Consider the following 23,215-nt stretch of genomic DNA (forward strand, 5'->3'; position numbering starts at 1 on the left):
GCTCGCAGTTGTGCTCTGAGGGTGTTTGTGTGTAGCTGCTTTATCGTCACAATTCCCTGTCTCATTTGTTCAGGAAGGTTCTATGTAATGGAAGTCTCGGTTTCTTTGTATGTTATGAAAATGTGTTTTTGTCTTAATTCCAAGTGTGGGATTTTAGTTGGGCTATAGTTTGTCCACACCTGTTAATTGTCACTTGCGGAGTGTGATCTTTGCCAGCTGGTAATGGCTTATTCCATGCCGCATGGATAAGGGTGTGGTTTAGGACTCAGAGAATAAATATGAGGCCGAGAAAGAGACTGTGGTGTGTTTGGTGGCGTGTGGTGTGTTTGGTGGCGTCCGGTGTATTTTGGTGTTGGTGTGTGGCATGGAACAGTTTGGAGACCAGAGATGGGTGGTATGGCAGTTTGGAGCAGACACACGATTAAGAGAGTAACGCTTCGGGGCACAGTGGTGTGGGGGAGGTAACTAGCTGCTTCTGTGGTTGGTGGAGATGGTATAAAGCCCTAAGAGAACCCCTTGACCCTAACTAGCCGGGAGAAGTAAAGGGCTCTGGGCCCTCCTCTCTCCACTAACCTTTTCTCTCTCCTACTTAAGGTTGGGGGGTTGGTGGGAGGGAGGTAGTGGCCTAAACACCCCAAATAAAGTAGAGTCTAGAAAAGACCACTACAGCTGGCTTTCCCTACATTTTTGCTTTGAGGCTTTGCTGTTTTCTGCAGGTAATCAGTTGCTACCAGTGATCGTCTTGAACTCTTTCTTTCTTAATTTTGTGCAGGGGATTGAACCAAGGTCACATGCTAGGCATGTGCCCTAATCATGACCTACACCTCTCAGCTACACTGTCAGCATTGTCTCTGGGCTCAGTCCTAACTCTTGAAAGTTTTCACAGTGAATTTGTAGTATACCCTCTCAAACTTCATTTATCTCACTACAGATTTTTAGAGCCTCTTGATGATAAAATAGCAAGTTTTTTCCTTATTTTTCACTGTTTGCCCCTGATAACCTCATAGCATCCTCTAGTAGAAGAATGTAGAATGCTTTACAGCTCTGCTAGTACATTTATATAATTTCATTTCCAGGGCCTTTCGCTACTCACTTTGTGGATTCTTGTCCTTCTTCCACCCTTCTCTACCCCTTTACTTCTTCTCAACCCCCTTAACACTAGATAAGAGAAAAGAAGATAGAGGGGAAAGATGGTGAAATTATCAAACTACTTCCTGCTGATTAGAGGCATCGAATTTCTTGGGGCAAGTTTGTTCTTCACCGTCTGGAGATCTAGTTTCTTCCTCTCATTTCTTAGCATACATCTACTTGACAAAATGCAACCAACAGCAGCCAGCTCAACCAGCCATCCGTCTGTCAGGGCCCTAATATTTATATACTCTCTGAAGAATCCCCAGAATTCCAAACATGCACTAGAAGAAAACTATCTGTAGCTGGCAAAACCACACCAGCTGCCAGAGCATGAGTCAAACCATAGTTACCTGCTGTGAAGCAGCCCAATATCCTCACACCTGGGATTTAAATGAAACTATTCCCATAATATCTCTGTGGGGCTTTTTGAGACAGGGTTTCTCTGTGACCCTTGGCTACCCTGGAATTCGCTCTATAGACCAGGCTGGCCTTGAACTCACTAAGAGCCACCTGCCTCTGCCTCCCTAGCCTCCCTAGCCTAATCCTAGTGCTGGGATTAAAGGACTGAGCCACCATTTCCTGCTGCTTGCTGTATTTCTTTCTTTTTCTTCTTCTTTTTTTTTTTTTTTTAGAAACCAAATTCCCCCCCCCCCCAAAAAAAAAGGAAACCAAATTTCCCACTACACCTTTGTATATGCTGTTTCATATTCTTAGGATACTTCTTTCTTTCCTTAGATAATTTTGTTTCTTTCTTTCAATATTCAGGTATCATTTTCTAGGGAAAGTCTTCTCGTAAAGTATTGTTTTTGTTTCCTCATGCTTTTTTTTTTTATCCTCATGCTTTTTTATATATCTGGTTTTTGTTTTTTGTTTTTTTGTTTTGTTTTGTTTTTTTGGGTTTTTTTAGTCTCTGGTATAACAACACCTGATTATCAGTAAATGTCATTGTATAGATACAACCCATAGGTGCAATAATAATGGCACTGGTTGAACATTTATGATGTGCCAAATGTAGTAATGTGCAAAATGGTGCTTATATGTTTCTTCAGTTTACGATTACAGCAGTCTGTCAGAAGCAGGGCCAGCTGTTGGTTATTACCCCTGCTTTTCATTTTTTAAAAAGATTTATTTATTTATTTATTTATTTATTTATTTATGTATGTATACAATATTCTGCCTGCCTGTACACCTGAACGCCAGAAGAGGGCACCAGACCTCATTATAGTTGGTTGTGAGCCACCAACTATATTGAATTGGGAATTGAACTCGGGAGGAGCAAGCAGTGTTCTTAACCTCTGCCATCTCTCATTATTACCCATGCTTAATAATGAGGAAACTAAAGTTTCTGTGGTTAGCCTCAAGTCACAGAATTTCTAAGTAATCAAAAACAAGGGGCTGAAGAGATGTCTCTGTGGTAAGAGCACCTCTTCTACAGGACCCAGGTTCAATTCCCATCACCCGCATGGCAGCTCACAACTGTCTGTAACTCCAGTTTCAGGGAATCCAGACATGTATGCAGGTAAAACGCCAGTGCACGTAAAATAAAAATAAATGAGTAAAAAAGTCTCAGAGATTCTTCAATTTATTTTTCACATTTTAATGAATAATCATTCATAAGCTATAGAGCTTATGGATGTTTTTAAGTCTTGGGCTATGATTAGCTAAAATAGAGATTATAGAATATTTGAGTTGTAAGTGTGATGGGCATTCTAGAGAACAAATAACAGTTTAGTTCAGTGCATTTACTGAGGTTTTTTGTTTGTTTTATTTTTTTGAGACAAGGTTTTGTCTGTGTAGCCTTGGCTGTCTTGGAACTCACTTTGTAGAAATGGCTGGCCTCAAACTCACAAAGAACCACCTGCCTCTGCCTATCCAGTGCTGGGATTAAAGGAATGCCCCATCACTGTCCTGCTAGTGTTTATTTTTGTACAGATTTTTTAAAAAATATTTATTTCATTTTTAATTGTGTGTTTGTGTGTACGTGTGCATGCATGCATATATAAGTGCTGGTGTCCACAGAGTTTAGAAGAGGAAATCGGAATCAGATCCTCTGGAGCTGGAGTTAGGGGCAGTTTTGAGCTAACTGAAAAGGGTGCTGGATCCAAGGCCCTGTGCAAGTACTCCCTCTTAGCAGCTGAGCCATCTCCACCCCAAGATCTTTTTAGTTAAGAAAACAGTCTTCCGTGTTTTGCTATGTGTGTATGTTGTGTGCATGTCTATGCCCGGTGTCCATGGGAGCGAGGGGACAGGGTTGGAAATGCACATGGTTGTGATCAGCCCTGTACTTGCTGGGAACTGAACCCTGGTCCTCTGGAAGAACAGCAAGTGTTTTTAACCATTTAGCTGTCTTTCCAGCTCCAAATTTTATACTGAAAAATATTATAAAGTAAAATATCTTAACTGGGAATATTAGAACTATAAAGAGCTGTGGGCTTTACAGGTAGGAGAACTAGTGCTCTAGAGGCCCCATGTTCTCCCAGAGTTTCAGTAGCAGCTGTAGAGTCAGGACTGATACTCGGGTTCCTGACTTTCAGTTCAGGACTTTTCCTCAACTGTGGAAAGATGATATTGCTAAGACTTAAAAAAAAAAAAAAGGAACTTTAAAGAGAATGTTGTTTTCTTTGTATTCTAGTTTCCAGTGGCTAAATTCTTTAACACAAAGAGAACAAAGTGATATGATTTCTTAGGACAAAATCATTCATTGATTGTTTAAATGTCTTACCATTTATTTGAAAGATCTAGCTTGTTTATCTAGGATTTAACACATTTCATGGAACTTTTAATTGATTTTTAAACTTGGAATGTGTCTTATTTCTTACAGACAAAGGGTAGGCTACTGAAGGAGTATTTTATATTATTAGTATATAGATATAACCCAAAATATGGCATTTTTAAAGCAATATAGTCAAGCATTTGTTCTTTATGCTCACAATTCCATCTTTATGACAGGAATTGCCATTTTAGATGTGTGGGTTTTGTTGTTTGTTTCAGATTTCTCATAGGCTTTAAAGTAAGTAATGTGTGTTTCACATTTTTTCAGGGGATATTTTTATTTAATTTGTATAGGTGTTTTCATCTGCATGTATGCATTTACCATGTGTGTGCAGTGCCCATGGAGGTCAGAAGAGGGCATCAGATCCTCTCTAACTAGAATTACAGACAAATGTAGTTTATGGGAAGCAAACCTGGGGCATCTGGAAAAGCAGCCGTGCTCTTGCCACTGAGCTAGCTTCCTAGCCCTTTAAAGCGGTTTGGCTTTGTTGTTGGTCATGGTTTTGTTTTTAATCTTTAAGGTTTGTTTTATGTGTGTCAGTATTTTGCCCCAGTGTGTGGACCATGTGCATGCCTGATGCCTACAGAGATCAGAAGCAGATATCAGATCTGGTTGTGGACAGTTGTGATGTCACCATTTGTGTGCTGAAAGTTGAGCTCTTTAACTACAAAGCCAACTCTCACAGCCCTTCTCAACTATTTTAAAACTTTAGTTTTTATTTAGTTTTTTTTTTTTTTTTTTTTTGAGTAGGCAAGATGACTTAGCAGGTAAATATGCTTGCTGTATAATCCTGACAATCTGAATTCAAGTCTGGAACCCATTTAAAGGTGTGGTTTTTTTAACCTCCACAAAAGTGCTGTGTCCTGTGATAGCCCCCCCCATTATAATAATAGTCAATTAGTGAAATTAGTTTTCTTTGTTAAAGCTAATTAGATTTAAACATTAGGAAAAAGCTGGGTGGTGAATCTCTGAGTTCAAGGCAGCCTGGTTTACAGAGTTCCAGGACAGCCAGGGCTATGTACTGGCTAGTTTTGTGTGTCAACTTGACACAAGTTAGAGTCATCAGAGAGGGGCTTTGTTTTAATCTCAGGTGTAGGATAAGAGGCTGCTTCACAGTAGTTGACTGATTTGCCTCGTGCTCTGCCTTGCTCTGTGGTTTTTCTAGCTGCAGATAGTTCTGCTAGTATGTGAAGTTTGGAATTCTGGTAACTGTTGAGAGGGTATAGAAATGCTAGATTGCTGAGAGTGGGGTTTGTTGTTTACTGGTTAGTGGTTAGATTCTGCTGGTTGCAGTTTGTCAAGTAATTGTGTGAAAAGAAATGAGAAAAAGAAATTAGATATCCTGATGGTGAAGATTAAACTTGCCCCAAGGAATTCTGTGCCCTTAATCAACAGGAAGTAGTCTGACAATAATTTCACCCTTTTCCCCTCTGTCCTTTTTTCTCTCCTTTCTAGTATTAAGGGGTTAGAAGAGGGTGGAAAAGGGTGGAAGAGAGAATGGAAGCCACAAAGTAGCAAACGCTAGCTTCAAGTGGCACCAAATGTGGAGCACTAGATACTGCAAGACTTTCTTGGACCTGCCAGTGGTTTAAATGAGGCATGGAGACTTGTCCTGGTTTAAAGCTTAGGCCTTTTGCTGGGTCAGTTTCCCAGCAACTATTTAAATTTTACCCAGCTATTCTATTATTTACCTCCCTGTTGCACACCTTCCTGGTTTTTATTCTCCCTCCTCATCTTGCCAGTTTGCATCTCCTTGAAGCCCTTCCCGCCCCTGCAGTGGCCATCTTTATCACAGCCAGTCACCGGACACACCTCTTAGATTGCCTCTAGGCTTAGAGGGCTGTTGCCCTGAAGTATCTGAGCAGGTGTGGAAGGACAAGTATTTACAAATATAAAACTGACTGGGCGTGGTGGCGCATGCCTTTGATCCCAGCACTCAGAGAAAAGCAGAGGCAGACAGATCACTGAATTCCAGGCCAGCCTGGTCTAGAGTCCAGGACAGCCGAGGCTACACAGAGAAACCCTATCTTGAAAAACCAAAATAATTCAAATACAACACTGGTGATGAGTCATAGAAATGACAGTACCAAAATCCTGCTAGCACTTAGCCCTCTAGAGGTACAGAATTATCAACTGAAAATACAGAGACACACCTTCACACAGTGTGAGGGAAAGTCACCCTGGGTTCTATAAGAAGGCAGGCTGAGCAAGCCAGTAAGCAGCACCCCTTTGTGGCTTCTGCATCAGCTTGTGCTTTCAGGATCCTGCCCTGCTTGCGTGCTTGTCCTGACTTCCTTTAATAAGGAACAGCAGTATGGAAGTATAAGCTAAATCAACCTTTTTCTCCCCAACTCGGTTTTTTGGCCATGGTATTTCATCACAGCAATAGAAACCCTGACTGACAATTATTTTATACTTAAAACAGAGTAGAGAGTAGTAATTGAATAATGTTTTTGGTTTGTTTTGATTTTGAGGGAAAAGCCAATTTTTCAGCTTAAATGACAGCAAATAAAGGAAGATGATAGTTTCTCCTTCAACATCCTGACTCACTGTATCCTACAACTGTGTTCCTCCCACTCGTGCTTGTGTGGCATGGAGGTGGAAGACTGGGACACATCTCTTTGTTTGTTTTCTTTAGGCCTCCGTTCGAGGTAGTGTTTAGAGAGGAGATGGGGAGGTTAATAAAGGTCTTAGGGAAGGCTGTGTTAGGATTTTGAAACTAAACCAGCTTCTGGGTTGCCTAGTAACCTATGACGTCATCGTGTCGCTGGCCAGGTGGCCACACCTGGAAGGCGTGGTTACCTTCCCCTTTAAAGGGACCAGCCGGCCATGTGGTCCCTTTCTTGGTCGCTCTTGCCCTCTTCCCCTTCTCTTGGCCCTCTCCTCTTTCTCTATCGCGGCTCTCTCTCTCTCTCTCTCTGTCTTTCCCCCTCCCTTCTCTGCCTCTCTTCATATCCACCTAATAAACCCCTTTCATATAAAAGATCTGTTGTGATCATCATGATTTAAATCGTACCCCTTACAGGCTGTGTGGAACTTTAAATACTCAAAAAATTTTTTTCTAAGCTCTTCCAAATACAGAAATTAGAAACAGTATCTGTATTGTGAAGAAATATTTTTTTTCACGATAGAGTTAAAAAATAAATTGACCATTGATTAAAACTAGTAGGAGTGGTTGTCTTTTTCATGGCACCTCCTCGGTGGTCCGCTGAGTCAGGATGAAGCTGAGTGTGTCCTTCCTTGCCACTCGCTGTCTGACGCTCATTGAGGTGGACTGTGAGCACAAGCTTCATACATTCTGTGAGAAGGGTATGGCTACAAAAGTAGCTGCTGCTCCGCCCCCTCTGCTGCCCCACCATTTCCTCTTCTGACAACCCTGGCCCAGTCTCCCCAATCTTTCAAGCTTCTGCATGGCTTCTGGCCTTCACCTGCAGGTACCTGACAGCGGTTTGTTCCCACCTCCTTTTTCCTGCCTCAGCTAATACGCCATTGGCTTTTTATTGACAGTGATGCTTCCATACAGACACAGGAGATTCCTTCTACATTGTTCGCCTTAGTATTTTCTGAATTCATCCTTTTTGGGTCTCGGTGCTACACACCTGTAATCCCAGCACTCGGGGAGGCAGAAGCTGTCCCATCTCATCTCTGTGCGTACGGGGCCTGCCTGTTCTACTAAGTGAGTCCAAGACAGCCGAGGCTACACAAAGAAACCCTGTAGAAAAAAACAAAACAAACATCCTTTTTGTGTCTTAACAGTACACTATTATATGGCTTTCTCATGTTTTGTTCACTCATTTATCAGTTGTTGGACATAAAGTTTGTTTCTACTTTTTGTTTGTTAGGAAAATGCTGTCAGCATTTGTGTTGCAAGTTTTTTGTGAGTCTTTTTAGTCTCTTAAGAGTGGGATTGCTGGGCCATAGAGTGAAAAAGAGGTTAGGGTTGTTAACTTTGTGATCTAGAATCACCTGAGTCTCAAAGAAGGATTATCTAGGTCTGGTTGGTGTGTTTGAGTGAGTGCGTGTGTGTAGATTATTTTTATTAGTTAATTGATGTTGAAGGAGCAGCCTGGAAGCAGGCAGCAGCATTCCCTGGATCTGGATCCTATATGTGGAGAAAGCTGGTTGAGCGGTGAGTTACACGCTTATGTTCTGTTTTCTTCCTGCTCTTGACTAGATAGTGACTAGTTGGTTCAAGTTCCTGCCACCCTGACTTTCCCTGCACTGATGGAATTGGGCGCCAAAATAAGCCCTTTTTCTTCTGAGTTAATGGGGTATTTTATTAGCAATAAAAGAAACTACCAGGGTTTTTTTTTTATATCTTTTAAATTTCAAAAAGGGAAAAAATAATTCTTTGAGACATTAGGTTAGACAAAGACTTTGATTTTAGCCAAAATGACAAACTGTATTTAGTAAATTAAAATTAAATACTGCTATATTGAAAATATTTTTAGAACAAGCTATGGATTGGGAGAAAATATTTGTATTTCTCTAAGGAGTTGATTCTAGAATATGTAAGCAACTCAAAATTAATAAGAAACAGCCCACATAAAATTGGACAAAAGACTTGTGTAAAATTTGACTAGAAATTTCTTCATGCCAGATGAGGAATGTGCTCAACATTGTTAATTATTAAATGTAATGAGATATCACTGCAAATCAATCAACTAGAATGACTGAAGAAATATGTGGGGAGCATGCATGTGTAGGCAGAGGCAGGTGGATTTCTGTGAGTTTGAGGCTAGCCCAGTCTACATAGAGAGTTCCAGGCCAGTCAAGACATTGTCTCAAAGTGTGAGCGAAAAAAAATCAAAACAACCCTGAGATTTCACCTTACCCCCATCAGAATGGCTAAGATCAAAAGCTCAAGTGACAGCACATAGCTGGAGAGGATGTGGAGAAAGGGGAGCCCTCCTCCACTGCTGGTGGGAATGCAAACGTGTACAACCACTTTGGGAATCAATCTGGTGCTTTCTCGATTAGGAATGGTGCTTCCTCAAGATCCAGCTATAACACTCCTAGACATATATCTAAAATATGCTCAAGTACACAACAAGAACATTTGCTCACCTATGTTTATAGCAGCTTTATTCGTAATAGTAAGAACCTGGAAACAACCCAGATGTCTCTCAGTTGAAGAATAGATATAGAAATTGTGGTACGTTTCCATAGTGGAATACTTAGCAATTAAAAACAAGGAAATTGTGAAATTAGCAGGCAAATGGTGGGACCTAGAAAAGATCATCCTGAGTGAGGTATTCCAGAAGCAAAAAGACACACATGGTATATGCTCATTTATAAGTAGATATTAGACATATAATATAGGATAAACATACTAAAATCTGTACATCTGAAGAAGCTAAGCAAGAAGGAGGACCCTGGGTAAGATGATCAATCCTCACTCAGACAAACGGGATAGGCATTGGAAGAAGGAGAAAACAGGAAACAGGACAGGAGTCAACCACAGAGGGCCTCTGAAAGACTCTACCCAGCAGGGTTTCAAAGCAGATGCTGAGACTCATAACCAAACTTTGGCAGAGTGCAGGGAATCATTTGAAAGAAGGGGGAGATAGAAAGACCTGGAGAGGACAGGTGCTCCACAAGGAGAGCAATACAGGTATCTTTTCTGAGGCTGATACTCCTACCAAGGACCATTCATTGCTATAACCTAGAAAACCTAGAACCCTGCTCAGACATAGCCAATGGCAGCTCAGTCTCCAAGTGGGTCCCCTACTAAGGGGAAAAGGGACTGTCTCTGACATGAATTCAGTGGCTGGCTCTTTGATCACCTCCCCCTGAGGGGGGGAGCAGCCTTACCAGGCCACAGAGGAGGACAGTGCAGCCAGTCCTGAGGAGACCTGATAAGCTAGAGTCAAATGGAAGGGGAGGAGGACCTCCCCTATGAGTGGACTTGGAGAGGGGCATGGGAGCAGATGAGGGAAAGAGGGTGGGAATGGGAGGGAAGGAGGGTGGGGCTACACCTGGGATACAAAACAAATAAATAATTAATATAAAAAATAAAAATTTAATTAAACAAGTGATCGAAAATCATCACAAAGCCCATTATTTTGTACAATTAAAATAATGGAATTTTTAAAATAAGAGCAGTTTATTTCTGAAGATTTTCCACTTAGAAATTTCAGACTAATGTTGAATTTGGATAAGTGAAAAGCAAGAGTGTGAAACTGCCAAACTACTTTTAGTTGGGCAAAAAGTGTTTTGTTCTTGTTGAGATAGGAACTCACTTTAGTGCTGATAGCCTAAAACTTTCAAAGATCCTTTGCTTTTGCCTGCCAGTCCTAGGGTTAAAGGTGTGTACCACCATGACACCTTGGTCAAAGAACTTGGATAAAACCTCTTTATGTTCTCTGGATATTTATTCTCTGCCAAATGTGTATCTCCCATTCCATAGGCTGTCTCTTCACTCTGGTGATGTTTCCTTTTGCGTGTAGGAACTTTTAGTTTTATTAAGTCCTGTTTGTTTAATTCTTGTTTCCTGAGCCATTGGAGACACATTCACAAAGTGGTTATTGATGCCTATAAGTAGACTTTATAAAAATCAAGAAATTAAGTACTACCCACTAGAGTCTGGAGAGGTAGCTCAGATGTCAAGAGCACCTAGTGTTCTTGCAGAGGACCAGGGTGGTTCCCAGCACTGACATGAGAGCTTACAACTCTATGTAAGTCCAGTTCTAGGGGATCTCACACTGTCTTCTGGCATCTTAGAGCTCCTCTATGCACGAGAAACATAAACTCACACAGGCGTGGATACATACATATAAAAATAACAAATCTGGGGGCTGGAGAGATGGCTCAGAGGTTAAGAGCACTGTCTGCTCTTCCAGAGGTCCTGAGTTCAATTCCCAGCAACCACATGGTGGCTCACAACCATCTATAATGAGATTCGGTGCCCTCTTCTGTCATGCAGATGTATATGCAAAATAGAGCACTCATATGTAAAATAAAGAAATAAAAAAAATAACAAATCTAAAGCTACACACTAAGAGGTAACCCATATAAATGGACCAATGAATTAAACATTTCTAATCCTTAGCTATCAAAACCATGGTGAGACTGCTCTTACCCCAGGTTACTATCTAAAAAATAAAACACAAGTAGAGGTGGTTGGAAAACACACACACACACAGAAACACACACAAATGTAGGGGGATTTGAATTAGTCCATATATTCTAGAAGTCATTATTGAGATTCCTCAAAGAACTAAAACTCCATACCATCCTGGTATACTATCAACATCATCATAGTGCAGAAATACCTGCAGTGTTGGGGATGTTGTTTTAGACCGTCGGTATTCACAATAGCCAGATTGTGATATTGGGTTAGGTGCCTCTCAGTGCGATAAGGAATGTGACATAAGTATCTGTTACACATGTACAAAAATGTCATTGTGAAAACATTGTTTTATTTTTACCAGTTTAATTTCTGTATCTTCAGAAAAGTATAAGACATGATAAGGGACTATTTTTGAAGAGGAAGGTAATGACTAGGATGGAAAGAGAAATGGAAGATGGGAATCCAGTGAAATATGAAAGTGCAAAGCATTATTCTTTCTAACCAATGTACTGATTTTAAAACATCTTTGTTTTGGCACTGTCTATATAATGATCAAGTTGCGTTGTGCTTATTAGGCCAGCATATTAGCTTATCAAACTCAGCGAACCTGTTCCTTAAAATGAATATGTTCCAATATGTAAACTATAATAAGCTTACTGTTTATTTTTAGTGCTAGGATCCAATGCAGGGCCTTCCGGTTGCAGCCCCCCCCCCCCCCCCCCAATCCGTGCCTGTGAAGTTTATTTCTGTTTTATGCTTTGGGCTTTTGCTATTTCCAGGTGTTTTTTGGGTAAAGCAACTTGCAACTGCTATTGCTCTTCTGTAAATACTTTGATTATCTCATTTTGGCTATATGTTTGTTTTGTTTTTTTAATACTGTCCTCTCTCATTTAAGCTATGAAGATGGACATGCTTCACAGTCTGAATCGGATATCCTACAGAGACAGACATTCACAGCCTCTCATCAGCTTCCTGGATATGCCACCACTCCTCAAGCAACTGGTAATAGTTCTTTTGTTAATTATATTGTGATTTTGGGTCTTTAGAGTGAATAAGAAGAAAAATCAGCTTTCATATTTTGGTTTATAATATGTAAGACATCTATGCCATGGAAATGTTAAAATGAAAGGGAGATAAGGTTTAGTTTAATGACACAGCATCTATGTAATTAATAAACAAGCATGCTTTTCTTTTTTGTACTTCTGGAGGCTTAAAATGTACTTAGCCAGAGCCAGGCATAGTGGTACACACTTTTAATCTCAGCACTCAAGAGGCAGATGCAGGTGGACCTCTTGTGAGTCCAAAGCCACCTTAGTCTACATTATGAGCTCTGGGACAGCCAGAGCTACATAGTGAGACCTTGTCAAGAAAACAGCAACATATACACACAGCCAATATAGTATTTGTTTTCTTTTCAAAATAAAACAGACTTGGTAGATGTAAATTTGGGGCCCGCTTTTCAGAAATTACTTTTTAAAATAAGACCAGGAATCTGCCTTTATTTAAGTGAACATTTTTCCTTAGAGATACTTTCTTCTACCTTAGATCTTTGGGGAACACTTTATATGAGAACAAGCAACACTATATAGCACTAACACTAGAGATTCTCCTGTGATGAGTTTTCTGTCTTCTGAGTCCCAGAGTGATCAGGCTGCTTCATCAGGAACTCTTTTACCACAATTTAGGGCCCCATCCTGCCAGGCAGATGTTTAATACCCCTCCCATCTTCACAATTTGAAAATTGTCTGAATAACACTGAGTTAAAATAAAATAAGATGTTATAGTCTTATGACTATAGTAGTGTGGCTGTGAGGGTTATTAATTATTGATTTTTCTAATGTACCTTAATACCCGGAACTTTTTATAATTTTAAAAATAAAAGAATTTAATGGGGCTGGAGAGATGGCTCAGAGGTTAAGAACACTCGTTGCTTTTTCAGAGGTCCTGAGTTCAATTCCCAGCAACCACATGGTGGCTCACAACCATCTATAATGAGATCTGGTGCCCTCTTCTGTCGTGGAGGCAGAACACTGTGTACTTAATAAACAAATCTTAAAAAAGAAAAAGAAAAGAATTTATTAATAACTGAACTTCAGTTTTTGCTTGTTTTTGTTACAGATCTCAGTATTTAACCTTGAATTGATGATTCTCCTGTCTTGAATTACTTGCAGGCATTATCACACAGAGCCTAGAAATTCTTTTTCACATTGATTAAAAATGAAGACATTGAAGCTGGGCATGCCTTTAATCTCAGTGTTTGGGGAGGCAGAGGGATGTTCAAGACCAGCCTGGTTTACAAAGTGAGTCCAGGACTGCCAAGAGTATATAGAGAAACCCTGTCTCAAAAAACAAACAGACAGACAAAAACCAAAAAAAAAAAAAAAAACTAACAAGTTGCCAGGTGGTGGTGGCTCACACCTTTAATTCCAGGACATGGAGGCAAAGGCAGGTAAATCCCTCAGGTTGGTTCAAGGCCAACCTGGTCTACAGAATGAGTTCCAGCACAGCCAAAGGTACACTCAGAGAAACTCTGTCTCACAAAACCAAAGCAAGGAAACAAAAGAAACTAACAAGTTCATATTGAAGGTTTGGTAATTATAAAAGATAAACTCAGTTTATATTTTATACTTAAAGTAGTTCCTTACCAGTTTGACAGGAGCAAAAATTAAGCTTTATTTTAATGTCTTCATAGGTAGTTGGCGAAAATATGCCTTAGTAATTAAGAAAACTTGCTACTTTTCCTGAGGACCTGAATTTGACACACATCAAGTGGCTCATAACCATCTGTAATTCCAGCTCCAGGGGATCTGATGCTTCTGGCCTCAGAAGCACAGACGTTGGGTACATGACCTCAGTGCATGTGTGTATATGTGCACGCGCACACACATTCATAAATAACTAAAACTAATAAAAACAAAAACAAAAAATTTATTTTGGTTTTTCAAGATATGGTTTCTTTGTGCAGCCTTGGCTGTCCTGGGCTCACTTTGTAGACCATGCTGTTCTTAACTCACAGAGATCTGCCTGCCTCTGCTTCCCGAAATGCTGGGGTTGTAGATCCTGAAATGTGTAGCCTCTTCTTGACATTACATTATTAATTAATAGTTTGATTTTTTTCATAACAATTATGTGTCTTTTGTTGTTGGACAGTTCATGAAAGGTCAATACATGGAGTGTAAGAGATTTCTTCAGTGAATGTAATTTGGTTTGGTTAAAAAAAAACCTTACAGAGTTAACATCTCTATTATTTTTTCATTTATTATGTTAGGTATAGGCAGTAGTTAATCTTAATTTTAATATTTTGTACATTTTGCTTTATTTTGTTTTAGGAATTTGGAGTAAATTAATTGCTACAGGCATCTTAATTTTGTCCAATTCTGTATGTGTAAACTCACCTATTTTAAGTGTTTTTGCTGTGTCTTTCACAACAAGCTAATTTTAAGTATAATTTTAAAAATTTACACACAGATCCAATATGTGAGGCTTTTTAGCCCATGGACAGACATTTCAATGTGCTGAGAGCTGTCAACATTTATGTAAATATCTGCTATAATTATGTAGGGTTTTTTGTGTGCTTTCTTCGTAGGCATGCATTCCTCAGCAGCAACTGAGCTGTTTGTTACAGGACCCTTGCCAACCACTGGAACGCTTCCACCACCGGCCCTGTCTGCTTATCAGCATCCAGCTACCTTTAGCAATAGAAACTTTGTGACCACCTCACCTTTGGTGCTTCAAGATTCAACTTTTAACACTACATCAAATGGGATTTTAAACCCTCATGACCCTTTGCTACAAATTAAGACTTCCCAGGGAACTGTTGCAACTGCTTTGGCATTTGAGCGCCTGGGCAGTTCTGCACTAAGCAATAGCATACCACCTCAGTCTTCAACATATCGCTCAGCGCAAGAGTCAGCACCCCATCTTTTACAACCTCAATTTAGTTTGTTGCCTTCAACACTTGGGGGAGCCCAGCAAACCCCTCAAGCCTACAGTTCAGCTCTTTTTACTAGTTCTGCTGCTTCCGTTGAAAGAGCCCTTCTTCGAGAATGCAGTGTCATTAAACACCACCAGCGGCCTTCAGTTACCCAGTCTATTCCGGCACAGCTGACTGGTTCACAGCACCCCCTACACAGTTACCTGTCAAGCGCAAGTATTGGTAATTTTCAGGAACCATCCAGGCAGTCTTTATCCTGCAGCTCAGTTCGAGATTCTACTCAGGTGAGCAGTGGAGTGGTGCAGCAGAAGACCACTCACGTCTCAGCAGGCCTTGCTCAGTCTTACTCATCGGTAATTCCGTCATCAGGCTATGTTCCTTCTGCTACAAAAGTAGATGGCTGTTCTACAGAACAACCACTAACATCAGCTACAGTTCCGAAGCCTCAAAGTGTAATTCCTTCTGTGCAAACACTAAACTATTCTAAACCTTTACATAACCAGAGCTCTGTAATATCAGGTCAAGCACAAATTTATTCTACAGCACAGCTACCAAGCCTTTTATCAGTCAGTCAGTCCCAAAATTATGGTTTAGTGCAGCCACATAATGTGCCATCGATTGTTCATTCACAGGTTTATAGGTCCAGCAGGGTTGAGAAATTGCCATCCTTATACAAAACATTGACTTTTTCTGGATCATCTCAGCCTGTAACCTCTGAAAACCAGACACTTAGTTATTCATCCAATCAGCAAGAGGTATTATCTTTAGTTACAAATGAGAATTACCCTGCTCAAACAAGAGACTTATCATCAGTCAGCCAGTCTCAAGATTATTCATCTGGTCACTCTCAGGGTTTATCACCAGTTAGCCAAACACAAGTCAATTATTCATCTCAGTCACAAGTTTTGTCAGTTGTTAGCCCTTCAGAAAGCTATGCGTCAGGACAGTCTCTGACATTAACAGCCTCTTCTCTTTCTTATTCTTCTGCCTCTCGGGGTCAGAGCTTGCCAGATTCTAGCCCAACACCAAATTATATATCTATGCATTCATCCCCAAATGCTCAGACCCAAGGATCTTCACCTCCTCAGCCCCAAAAGTTTTTGCCTACTGTGCAGTCGTCCTTTGCATCCTCTGCTTGTGGTCAGCCATTACAGAATAGCATACCGTCCCCTGATCCAAAGTCTTACGCTGAGAGAAAAATTGACTCAAATGTGTATACATCTTCAAAGCAAGATGATTTTCCAATGCAAAAATTACAGGCCTTGCAGTCACAAGCATCTCTCGAGTCATCAAGTCAAAGGCTAGCTGATGGGGAAGTGAGTGCTCATGAGGCTGTTTATAAGACACCAAAGGCAGATGATTGCTATTCTCAGAATGTGACCAGAAATAACTCTCACCTTGAAGACCAACTTGGAGTTGCTCTCCAGGGTTCAAAACAAGAAAACATGATTGCCTCAGTGACGCAACTTAACCAGCAAAGTGGCCAGCCCAATAATGCAGTAGTCCCTGATCTTAAGAAGGCAACTAATATAATGCAAACTCCACAGATAAGCTTGAACACTAAAGACCTCAACCAGCAGCACTCTCTCATACACAAGATGCATGAAGCAAAGGTTCAGGAACAGCATGATCAAATAATTGGTGCCTCATCTCAGATTCAGATTCCAAATCATGCTTTAAGGCATAGTCATCAGGCTCTTCCTAATACACCAGTCCTTTTAGATTCTACCTGTGACTTACAGATTCTTCAGCAGGCTGGGATTCTACAGGCTAGCCTGGGACAAGCAAAGGCATCCTTACAAGTACAGCGTGTTCAGAGTCCTCAACAGATAGTCCATCCTTTCCTTCAGATGGATGGTCATATCATCCAGAGCAATGGTGAGCATACTCAGCAGCAGCTCCATCCTCAAAATTCTGATATTATGAAACTGGACCTCCCTGAATCTTCAAAACCTTTGCAGCAGCTAACAAGGAAGGGCCCTTTCAGTGAAACCAGTCAACACGATTCAAAGAATCAGTTTGTTTCTCTGGGATCGATATGCTTCCCAGAGGCAATGCTTCTTAGTGATGAAAGAAATATTTTGTCAAATGTAGATGATATCTTAGCAGCTACAGCAGCAGCTTGTGGGGTTACACCTTCTGATTTTTCCAAGTCAGCTTCAACTGAAACCATGCAGGCTGTTGAAGGTGGTGATTCTAAGTCTCATTTTCAGCAGTCATTAGATGTCAGGCATGTGAATTCAGATTTTAACTCCATAACAGCTACAGTAGGAAAGCCACAGACTATTAATGACATTTCCTTAGATGGAAATCAGGTTGCTGTAAACCTTTCATCGGTACCCACTGTTCAGTCAAAAACAGTCCTTGATCAACAGCATATGGAAACACCTAGTCAAAATATGCCAACTAAAGTACCTTCAGCCATGGTTGGACCAGGTCATGAAGTCCAGGAGCAAAGTTCTGACCCATTCAAGAAACAGTTGGCTATAAATAATGAGTCTAAAGAAGATAATGAAATTCCTGTTGACAGTGCATTGAGTAATAACAGAAGTCAAGAATTTGTCTCTAGTAGTCAGAGCATAAGTGGAGAGAATGCAGCATCTGAGAGTGATTTTACCCTAGTGGGTGATGACAGTGGTGTGTCGATGAACCATAGAAGGAGCACACTTGCACTGCTTGCCATGGCCCAATCTGGGGATGCAGCCAGTGCTAAGACAGAAGATGAAAAGCAAGATGTAACGTATTTTAACCTTCCAAAGAAAAAAGCTAAAGGAAATGGGCAAGGTAAAGAGGAAGAGGATAGTCAAAAACAACTGAAAAAGTCTGCCCAAGGGAAGCGCCAGAACCCTAGGGGGACAGACATCTATTTGCCACATATTCCACCTTCCTCAGAAAGCTGCGATGAAGGTTACCAGCATCAAGAAAAGATGAGGCGGAAAATCAAAGAAGTAGAGGAAAAGCAGCCAGAAGTCAAAACAGGATTTATTGCTTCTTTTTTAGACTTCCTGAAGTGTGGGCCCAAGCAGCAGTTTTCCACCCTTGCTGTTAGAATACCTAATAGGACCAGACGATCAGGAACCCAAGTCACCCGTACCCAGTGTCCCCCACCAATTGCAAAGATGTCACCTGCAACACCTGCACTATTACCATCTGAGACTGGAGTGGTCAGCGCATCAGAAAAAGTTGACAGTGAACTTAAAAATTTAGAACAGTCATCTTCATTTTCTTCTGATGAGGAAGATCCTGGCATGTGTGGCCATGATACCTATAAGAACACCTCTACTCCCTTAACTGCGTGGGATGCTACTTCTGATAAAACAAAGAAAACAGGTAAAGTTTTAAACAGCTTTATAGCTATCACATCCCACGTTAGTTTTCTAGGTATGGCATACACTTTAAAATTTTTTAGTTCTGCAGATATATACAGTTCTGCAAATATATCTTACAGTCAAGAAGATAGCTGAGGGATTTGCTTTTTGACTTTTGCATGTAGGATTTTGGTTATGCCACAAAGAATCACCTTACACAGTCTGGTATCTGCATTTCTCCAAGCATAGACATTTTAAGTTAGTTTTAGAGTAGGAAGTGTTGTGTAACATAGGTTCTCTGTTTTCTTAATATCTCAGTTTTACCCAAATATTAGCATTTTAATATTAGATGTGGTTGTATACAAAATGCATGTGAATCTGGCTAAGAGAGACCTTTAGAATTCTCTGCTTCCTCCTGACTGTATTCCCAAATCATGGGATAGACACTTTACTTTTTCCTTCAATTAACAAGAAAGGTTTTGAGAAGTACCTTCGATAAACAGTTGACAAGAAAGTACACTTTTTTTTTTTAAGTTGGTTCTCACTATATAGACCAGGCTGACTTTGAACTCTGAGATGATATTAAAGGTATGAGCCACCAGTGCAGCTACAATTTACAATGTGACAGGAACAAGGGTCAGGATATGCACACAAGATTGGGCTGGAGAGATGATGGTTCAGCAGTTAAGAGCACTTACTGCTTTCCCAGAGGATGTGGGTTTGATTTCTCTAGCACCCATGTTGGGAGTAACACAGCGATGGGTTAACTTCAGTTCCAGGGGACATCTGATGTCTCTGGCTTCTTTGGGTACCTGCACTCTTGTTCCCAGTTACACACATGCACATCATTAAAAATAAAAGAGAAAGAGAGGCACCCAGGTGATATAACAAGTAAACTACCGATACCCATGAGACTAGTGACTAGTAAGAGACAGACTGGCATGTGAACCTAGTTTGTCTGATTTTAGAGCCTGTATTCCTACTGAGCTCTTGTGTTAATAGGAGTTTTAAGACTGTTTTATAGAGGATTGGAGAGATGGCTTTGAGGTAAGAGCGCTGGCTTCTCTTGTAGAGGTACTGAGTGCAATTTCCAGTAACCGCATGGTGGCTCACAACCATCTATAATGAGATCTGGTGCCCTCTTCTGGTGTGCAAGTGTACATGGAGACAACATTGTATACATAATACTTTTTTTTAAGACTTTTGTAATATGCTTCTTGGTGTCTAGACTCGAGGCTGTCTGCTTTAAGGTGTTATGAAATAATTGTTATCCTAAAAGAGTCTCATTTGTAGGTACGAGTCCCTATCTCAAAAAACAAAGCAAGCCTTGTGTGGTGGCTCATGCCTTTAATCTCAGCATTAGGAGGCAGAGGCAGGAGGATATCTGTGAATTCAAGCTCAGCCTGGTCTACATAGTGAATTCCAGGCTAGCCAGGGCTGCTTGGTGTGAGACTGTCTCAAAAAAAAAAAAAAGAAAAAAAAAGACAAAGACAAACAAAAGCACAACTCACTTTATGCCATAGGAAAATTCAGCATGAAGTCAGTCTTTAGATTTAAAGGTATTACTGTGGATGTGGCCAATCCTAGTAAGGTTTTAAGTCCCTCCCAATTCAGAATGCTTTGTTTTTACTATTCTGTTTCTTCTTAGGTTTATAGAACAAACCTTTTCAATCTCTGGTATAAATGTAAATTGTTCTACATCTTGTTGCCTCATTGGTAAAACCCCATTGTATATACAACGTTTTCTTCATCTGCTTCCCTCTCCCCCTCTCTGTTTTTGTTTATTTTTTATATATTTTTTATAATTTATTTATTTTATATCCCAATTGTAATCTCCTCCAGCATCTCCTCCCAGTCCCACCCTTCCTCCCTCTTCCCACCTTCCCTTTTCCCCCAATCCTTTCCCCTAGTCCACTGAAACTGGGATTCCTCCTCCCCTGCCATCTGACCCTAGCTTACCAAGTCTTATCTGGACTGCCTGGATCCTCTTCCTTTGTGGCCTGGCAAGGCTGCATCACCAGGGGGAAGTGATCAAAGAGCAGACAACCCAGTTCATGACAGAGACAGTCTTTGCTCTCCTTACTAGGGAACCCACATGGAGACTGAGCTACTACCAGCTACATCTGAACAGGAGGTCTAGGTCCTCTCCATACATGGTCCTTGGTTGGTGTATCAGTCTCTGCAAAGCCCACATGGGCCCGGAATTTTTTTTTTTTTTTTTTTTTTTTTGCTTTGTTGGTGTCCTTGTGGGGCTCTTGTCCCCTCCAGGTCCTTCTATGCCCCCCTTCTTCCATAAGACTCCTTGCATTCTGCCCAGAGTTTGGCTGTCTCAGCATCTGCTTTAACCTCCTGTTGGGTGATCCCCTTTCAGAGGACATCTGTGGTAGGCTCCCGTTCTGTTCCCTCTCTTCCACTGCTTCTGCTGTCTATCCTATTTGTCCTTCTGAATGAGATTTAAGCATACTTCTTAGGGTCCTCCTTGTTGTTTAGCTTCTTTTAGGTAGATCTGTAAATTTTAGTATGTTTATCCTATATTATATGGCTAATATATGCTTACAAATGAGTACATACCATGAATGTCTTTCTGGTTCTGGGTTACGACACTCAGGATGGTCTTTTCTAGTTCCATCCTTTTGCCTGCAGCTTTCATGATTTCCTTATTTTTAATAGCTGAGTAGTATTCCACTGGGTAAATGTGCCACAATTTCTGTATCAATTCTTCCAATGAGGAATATCTAGGTTGTTTCCAATTCTGGTTGTCACAAATAAAGCTGTTATGAACATAGTTGAGCAGATGTCCTTATTGAATGGTGGGGCATTTTTTGGGTATATGCCCAGGAGTGGTATAGCTGGATCTTGAGGTAGGACTATTCCTAATTGTCTGAGAAAGCGCCAGATTGATTTCCAAAGTGGTTGTACGAGGTTACATTCCCACCAGCAATTTCTCCATATCCTCTCCAATATGTGTTTTCACTTGAGTGCTTGATCTTAGCCATTCTGGTAGTTGTAGGATGGAATTTCAGGGTCTTTTTGATTTGCAATTCCCTGATGACTAAGGACATTGAACATTTCTTTTAAGTGTTTTTTCTGCCATTCAATATTCCTCTGTTGAGATTCTCTGTTTAGCTCTATACCCCATTTTTTAATTGAGTTGTTTGATTTGTTTGTGTCTAATTTCTTTAGTTCTTTATATAGTCTGGATATTAGCCCTCTGTCAGATATAGGGTTGGTGAAGATCCTTTCCCTGTCTGTAGGCTGTCATTTTGTTCTGATGACAATGTCCTTTGCTTTACAGAAGCTTTTCCGTTTCATGAGGTCCCATTTATTGATTGTTGATCTTAGAGCCTGTGCTGTTGGTATTCTGTTCAGGAAGTTGTCTCCTGTGCTGATGAGTTCCAGGCTCTTCCCACTTTTTCTTCCAACACATTTAGTGTGTCCGGTTTTATGTTGAGGTCTTTGATCCACTTGGACTTCAGTTTTGTGCAGGGTGACAGATGTGTCTATTTGCATTTTCTCCATGTGGACATCCAGTTAGACCAGCACTGTGTGTTGAAGATGGTATCTATTTGCATGGTTTTGGCATCTTTGTCAAAAATCAGGTGTCTGTAGGTGTGTGGGCTTATTTCTGGGTCTTCAACTTGATTTTATTGACCCACCAGTTTCTATGCCAGTTACCCTGCAGTTTTTATTACTGTTGTTCTGTAGTACAGCTTGAGATCAGGAATGGAGATACCTCCAGACGATCTATGTTAATCCTGCCAAGCCATGAACATGGGAGATCTTATCTCCGCCCCTGTATTGCTTGAAATTTTAATATTATTTATTTCTTTCTGTTTAAATATTTCTTGGAGGGGCTGGAGAGCTGGCTCAGCAGTTAAGAGCACTGTCTGCTTGCACTACCAGAGGTCCTGAGTTCAATTCCCAGCAACCACATGATGGCTTAGAGCCATCTATACAGGGATCTAATGCCCTCTTTTGGCATGAAAGTATACATGGATATAGAGCACTAATCGAAATGAATGAATGAATGAACAAATGAATGAATGAATGAATGAAGTCTTGGAGGGAGCTGGAGTTCAGCAGTTAAGATAACTGGCTGATCTTCCAGGGGACCCGGATTCAATTCTTAGCATCCATGTGGTAACTGACAACCACCTGTAACTTCATGTAGGGATCTGATGCAGTTGTGAACAGTTACAGACAGTTGTGAACCACCTGACCTGGGTGCTGGAATTGGTCCTCTGGAAAAGCATTCAGTGCTTGTAGTTGCTAGGTCATCTTTCCCACCCTTTTTTCTTATTCTTTAGGTTGTCTCTTCATTCTTGCAGTTGTTTGCTTTGTGTACTGAAGCTTTTTGATTCTGCACAATCCTACTTGCCATTTCTTTCCATTTTTCCCCTGTATTGGAAACCTAATCTGAGTCCTAACCTGTTTCTATGTTTTGAAGTATGTGCACACGTGCTTGTGTTCTTTTCTTCCTTCCTTCTTTGTTTTTTACATTTATTTTGTATGTTCGTGTGGGAGGGATATACCCGTTCCACAGTGCACGTGTGGCAGTCGGGGGAGCAACTTGAGTTACCTTTCTTCCCCCAACGACTAAACTCGGGCTCAAATTTCATGTTTTCAGTTAAGCTCTTTCATCTGCTGTGAATTAATTTTTGATAGGGTTAAAAAGTAGTGATGTAGTTTTTCTTCCAAATGTGCTGTCCAGTTTTTCCAGCACCATTTTTTGAAGAGGCCATTTTCTCCAATGAATGTTTCTAGCACCTGTGTTGAAATTCAGGTCACTCTGGCTGTGGGTCTGATTTTTGTGCCAGTTCTATGTTTTTGTTAGTAGTGTGATATGAAATCAGGGATTATGTAATTTCTGGCATTGCTCCTTGTGCTCAGGCATTCTTTAGCTGGTGGAGGTCCTTATGCTCCAACAGCATAAGGACAATGGAATGTTTGCAGGTTTTGTTTTGGTTTGTTTTTAGATTCGGCCTCTTGTATTCTAT

The 23,215-nt window shown here is 40.7% G+C and overlaps 1 protein-coding gene across 3 annotated transcripts in view; it reads left to right on the forward strand.

The window, feature by feature from the left end:
* Window positions 1-23,215, forward strand: part of Qser1 (glutamine and serine rich 1) — a 63,534-nt gene that overhangs the window by 14,678 nt on the left and 25,641 nt on the right. For 2 of the 3 annotated variants that reach the window (XR_009587443.1, XM_021646361.2), the window contains exons 2-3: window positions 11,872-11,978; window positions 14,563-18,240. Coding sequence is in view for 2 of the 3 variants with exons in the window: in XM_021646361.2 (XP_021502036.2) it covers window positions 11,872-11,978; window positions 14,563-18,240 (3,785 nt within the window). In the remaining variant the exon portion in view is untranslated. Of the gene's footprint in view, window positions 1-11,871; window positions 11,979-14,537; window positions 18,241-23,215 lie in introns of all 3 variants that reach the window. The other variant, XM_060371858.1, reaches the window with a different exon arrangement.

Source organism: Meriones unguiculatus, chromosome 18, assembly GCF_030254825.1.
Source record: "Meriones unguiculatus strain TT.TT164.6M chromosome 18, Bangor_MerUng_6.1, whole genome shotgun sequence".
NCBI lineage: Eukaryota > Metazoa > Chordata > Mammalia > Rodentia > Muridae > Meriones > Meriones unguiculatus.